General features: G+C 34.1%; 1 protein-coding gene across 1 annotated transcript in view; it reads right to left on the minus strand.

Moving 5' to 3' along the window:
- Positions 1-6,137, minus strand: part of LOC118743528 — a gene marked incomplete in the record, with an annotated part of 154,325 nt that overhangs the window by 120,495 nt on the left and 27,693 nt on the right. The window contains 2 exon segments of the mRNA XM_036476266.1: positions 1,602-2,303; positions 4,620-4,770. Coding sequence (XP_036332159.1) covers positions 1,602-2,137 — 536 coding nt within the window.

Here is a 6,137-nt window from a genome sequence, read left to right on the forward strand (position 1 = left end):
GTATTCTGGGTATGGGTTTAACATAGAACATCCAAGGGTTAATCAAGGCAATCCAATAATTAAAATTGGTAAATTTGCACATTCATATATCTGGCATAAGGGCGACGATATGTATTTACATAGTTCACATTTTAAATTTTTCAATTTTTTATACACCTGTTTTACATAGTTTCGTGGTAAGAAAAAAGCAGTCATATTTCCTGTTAATATTCGTCTATTTGTATGAAAACATGCCAATAAAATGTAAGGTCAGTACTCGACTCTTTTTACTAAACTAAATTAATATTTTGCTATTAGTTAAGATTGTCTTTTCAAATGGAACCATTTAGTTTACACATATTTATTAATATTTTTAGGACTAAAAAAATAACCTATGATGGTGCCAATGTGCTTGTTTTTGTAGTTACTTCACAGCTTTTGGGTAATCTAAGAATGCGCCGAACAAATACAATTAAAAATCATGTCACTTGCAAGCCTATGCTTATCGTAATGTACATATGTAAATGTATGTATATGAACACTTCCTTGTAAAATCTAAGGTTTTGAAGTTACGGCTCCGAAATATCTATAGATGTGTTTTATGTGGCATAAGTACGGTAACCATATTTATGGGAGCCGAATACGGGACAAAAAATAATTTTTAAAATTTTTTCCACACTGTTTTCCCTGAAACAGTATCCTTATAAATAGTAACATCACAAATTTGTAGGACAATTTTCTCGAGATTTTTACCCCGTAAAATTTGTTAAAAAAGTTCGTTAAATTTTAGTATAATAAAGTGCAATTATGGCAATTTTTGTTTGTTGACGGTGTTACGCATTTTTTTCATACAAAGTATGTTCGACATTTTTTGAAAGAGAAGCAAATGAGCAGCACTTTCCACTCGCCTTTATTATACTCAATTTTAATGAGTTACAAAACTGCAAACCAAATTTTTTTCTAGTTGAAAAGTTTGGAAATTTGGTATTATATGGTTTTTTTAGGAAAAGAGCTTTACTTTCATAAAAAAATAATAAACATTAAATAAACTAAGGAAAAATAGCCAAAACTTACTAAACTGTCGAGTCCTAGTTTCTATTTTGGCCAGTGTATGCATTCCTCGATTCGAGGATTCGATAAAGAAAATTACGATCATATACCAACATCACTTAAAACTCGTTCATAGGTATGCCATTTTAATGAGCTCTTAAGGCGTCGGAACACCGAATACGGGGCAAATACAGGACATTAAAAGAAATACAGAACCTTTGGCGTCCCGTATAAAATAAATAAATTACCAGAACAATGGGTCAAAAATGGGGACTGTCCCGTATAATACAGGACGGATGGTCACCGTAGGTATAAGCTACCTGCATACATATATACATACATGTGTGCACATGTACATCCATTGGTACATATCGTCACCTGAAATGCAAAAGGTCGTAGCTAACAAAAAGTCTAAAATTCACTTGATTGATTGTTGTGCATTTCATCGATCTGCATTCCACATAGTTTTATGCACAAACAAAATTATTGTTACTTCCGGCCTTTTGCATTTCAAGTGACGATATGTAAAAATACGAAAATATCAATTAAGAGAAAATTTTACTCACCTCAGGCGCTCTCGCAACAGTCGATGTGGATCTCTCTGTCGATCTAATGCTAGCAGAATCAGGCGGAATTTGTGCAGGCGATCGAATCGCAGTTTTTGACGCATTTCTTCTTCTGCGTTGCAACTAATTCCAGTGCCGATACCAATGGAGCTAACGGTACTCATGCTGTCGGAAGCGGCGGCTTCACTGTTAGAATTTGTTGCACACAATCGCTTCTCTCTCAAAGTGCCTTCAGCTAATCCGCCTCTTGTGTTAGCGCCGCTAGGAGCAGCACCGTTAGCCTCCACACCTGTACCGTTTTCGTAGCTGTAGTCGAGTAACCCAGGGCTACACGAACTCTTTCCACTATCTGTTTCGAGATTCTGTTGAGAGCTGCTGCGACTGATACGACAGCTGAGCTCTGTGATGCCGTTCACCTGTGCTCTGCTAGGATCAGAAGTGATGATGCTGGAACGTTTCTGCTGTGACGTCGGCAAAGTGGCGTCTCGCGTTGGAGAGATTTTGGAGATGGCGGCCACTAATAATCCCGCTGTTGCGGACATTTTATTGGTATTATTTCGTTCTTGTTACCAATTTCATTTATGTTTGTACACTTGTATACATATATATATATATATGATTGTATTGATGTTCAAAAAGTATTCGAGGGGTTTAGGGCCGAACTTGACTTGTTTTTCGCTTCATTATCCCGCATTAGAAATCATTTCGCTTTCATAAATTACAAAAATTATATTAAATTCAATAAATTATCTTCAGTTTTTCACTTCACTTCGCGGCACAGAAAAGTTACTAGCTCCCGCTAATTGGTTGCGATGTGTTGGCTTGTTTGTGCTACTGACGGCGGAGTGCCTTTGTGTTTATCGCGTTGTTGTCTCTTCTTCGTACTGTGTGTCGGTTTAATTGAATATCTTTTCAAACCTACTTTGTTCACTCACACTGATTCTCACATATACATTTATACATATATACACTCTTCGCTGCAGGGAAACCCGGAACTAGTGAACTCAATTTCTAGTTCCGTACTAGATCTTTATCGCCAAAAACGAACCAGTCCGATAGCAACTAGATCTCCTCCAGTTCAAAAGCAGCGACATGTGATATTTTTAAAAGACTTTTTTTTATTTTACTTGGTAGAACTACAGTTGTCCACAAAATAATAGGTGTGCGATATTTTTAACAGTTTCGACTACTTGTCTTTTGTTTATTTATTGTTTATTATTCTTTTATAAAAGTCAAACTTTGCACAAAAATTAAGAAAAATTTAGATAGCCAAGCTTCAAACTTTTTAATAAGAATCTTTAGAAAAAATTGTGGTATGCAATTTTGTAGCCCATATATAAAGTGAAAGCTTTAAGTTTTTAAAAAATCCCATTGATTTTTTAGATATTTTTTGGTTGAAGGAGTTTCACGTTTTTTTCAAACAAACATACGTTCGACAATTTTCTTTTATATGGAGGACACTGCCAGAAAAAAAGTGCCGAAAATCAACGGAATTTTTCAGCAACATGAAACTTACACTTCATTGCACTAGAATTAAAAATTTGAAATTTGGGTGAAAATTTTATAGAAAAATAATAAACATTAAAAAAAACAAAAGACAAATAGCCAAAACTGGTCAAAATATCGCACTCCTATTATTTTGTGAACAACTGTACATTTCGCTAGCTAGAAGTCCACTTAAACAAAAAAAAAAAACCAATTACTTTGACATCTTAGTTGACGAATTTACAACTGGTTCGGAACTACATACAAAAAGGAATGCCGCGGGGGACAATTTCCACTTCCTAGGGCATAGCCGTTTTAAATTCCCTGGTTGTTTGCATGCAAATGAGATTTATCGCGAACCAGTAGTGGGTCTAAGTGTACTAGAAGCGCACTAGTTCAGAATTAGAGATTTTACCCACAGGGTATGTACATGAATTCAACGACGTGCGAATATATTTATGTATACTTATAATTTCGTTCTATTTATTTTTCCTCATTCGTTACTTATACAGTTTTTATTTATTTGTTTTGTTTAGGTGTTTTTATCGCGTTTCGCGCAATTATTTTTCATTTCTACATTTCAAAGTGATAACGTAAAGCTCTGTGAAATTCATATATGTATGTATGTACATATGTACATAAGTACATAATATGTATTTATGTGTGTACATACCAGTGATGGGACTTCAAAAAAATTCTGTGTGGTAGAATCTGGGAAAAGATGTGGTAGATTTCAAAAAAATGTGGTACTAGATCTCTGGGTTTGGATCAAACTTTGTACAAGAATTAAAAAAAATTCTGAAGGTTTCACCTAAATGGCAAACTTTTTAATTAGACTCTAAAAAAATTTAATTGTAGTATAATAAAATGCAAAATTGAAGTTGCTAAAAATTGCGTTGAGTTTTGGCAATTTTTCTCCTTCACAGTGTAAAGCAGTTCCTTCCATATTAAGATATTTTTCGAACATATTTTAGGAGATTATTGCAACCTTGCGGAGGGAATGCTACCAGCTTTTCTTTTTATCACATCACGAAGTGGCGAACAAATCTGGCACGTTCCAGAAACAGCTAATTGGGATTTACCGATTTTGACAATTCTCAACTAAATGTAAACAACGCCTCAGAAACTTGAGATGCACTTAAATTTGCTAATACTTTTACCAAAATCACCGTTTTTTAACATTTTCGCTATTAATTCCTTTTACAAATCATATATTCTGCAATTTCACACAATAAAATCACGTTTCCTGTCGAAAAATTGATTATTGAGAAAATTTACTATTTTACAGTTTGTTTTATGGGAGGCTTTGTTTACTTTTACTTGAGAAATTTCAGGGTCGCCGGGAATGCGGAATCTTTTATTATATCATTCTTGTTACCATATCGTGTAAAATTAAGAAAATTATGTCAAGCAAAAATAAAACTACTCAAAAACGCGAATATGTGGTAGATTTCAGACCCTGAGTGGTAGATGTGGTAGATGCTCAAAAAAGCGGCAGATCTACCACAATGTGGTATAAGTCCGATCACTGGTACGTACTTATGCATGCTTGTGCGTTGTACTAGTAGTATTTCTGGATTGGACGGGCGCTTATCAGTTATTTGGTATTAACGTTTAGCATTCCAAGGCGATCCAGCGTCTTGAACGTGTTGCCAAGTAACAGCTATGTATTATGCTGAAGCCAGTATCACTATAATGAAAAATTAGGAAAAAGTTTATAAATATGTATGTATGTATATGCATGTATGTGTTTACATACATATGTATGTACATATCTAATGAACAGTAATAAACAATAATAAATTTTATGAAAACATCTGTAAAATGCATCCGGTAGCTACTTCGGCACCTACATACATATACACTTTCATACACATGTATGCATACATACAGTATTGGCCAATACAATAGCACCCCCATTTCAAAGTGATATTGTTTGCCACTCATGTTTATTTATTTGTTTTTAAGACTTTTCAATTAAAATACAGTTCATTCTCTCACAAAACTCACATAAACTCAACTTTAAAACTTTTTAAAAGACCGCAAAAAAGTGCAACAAATTTTCACCCAAATATCAAACTTTTTTCTCAGAAGCGGTAGAATTTTTTTGAATACACAGTTTTATAGCCCATTCAATTTTAGTCTAATAATGTGCAAGTTTCAAGTGGCTCAAAATTACCGTTGATTTTTTAGAATTCTAGAGCTTCTGAGAAAAAAGTTTGAAATATAAGGGAAAGTTTGTTGCACTTTTTTGCGGCCTTTTAAAAAGTTTAAAACATTGGTTTATATGGGATTTGTTGGAAAATGAACTGTATTTTAATTGAAAATTCTTAGAAACAAATAATTAAGCATAAGTGGCAAACAATATCGCTTTGAAAGGGGGGTGCTATAGATATGTCCAATACTGTATGTATCTACATCTATGTATATATTTTTATTTATTTATTCATTTATTGACAGCCTTTAAAGGCCTATAACAAGTCTGAAAATTTACAATATTTGCTTACTATTTTATTTGGTACAATTTTGGGTTTATAGTTTTTATATTGATATATGCATACATTACATCACAGGATCCACAATCATACATGAAAACAATATTCTTATTTCACTACATATTTTGTTCTTACACATTTTTTTGAGAGGACTATCCTAACATTTATCCTGTACAAATATATATACATTTAAACAAGGTAATTTTATTAATTATATTAAATTAAATTATAAGTGTGACCGTGGCTGTCGGAATGGACGGGATCCCGAGCAGCCCGAATGTTGGGTACTGTTTAGGTGGGCGGCCCGAAAGGACGAGTTCCAGAGCCGCACTTCCTGTACCATTGCTGTGGACTTTATTCCAAGTCGCAACTTCACTTCAGGCTTTGTGGTCATATGTAAAGGCTATAAAGTAATTTGTGATCAGTCGGAAAGTACTAGTTTCCGAGCCAATCTATCTTTAAATATTCCCGTTATACAAGTGGTCTGAAAGGATCTAGATCTTGAGCCGTACTGTAGGGCGAATGGAAAGGACTAGTTTCCATGCCGACCCTCTCTACTGGA

The sequence above is a fragment of the Rhagoletis pomonella genome, unplaced genomic scaffold, assembly GCF_013731165.1.
Source record: "Rhagoletis pomonella isolate Grant_MI unplaced genomic scaffold, Rhpom_1.0 Rhpom_scaffold_00007, whole genome shotgun sequence".
NCBI classification, from domain to species: Eukaryota; Metazoa; Arthropoda; class Insecta; order Diptera; family Tephritidae; genus Rhagoletis; species Rhagoletis pomonella.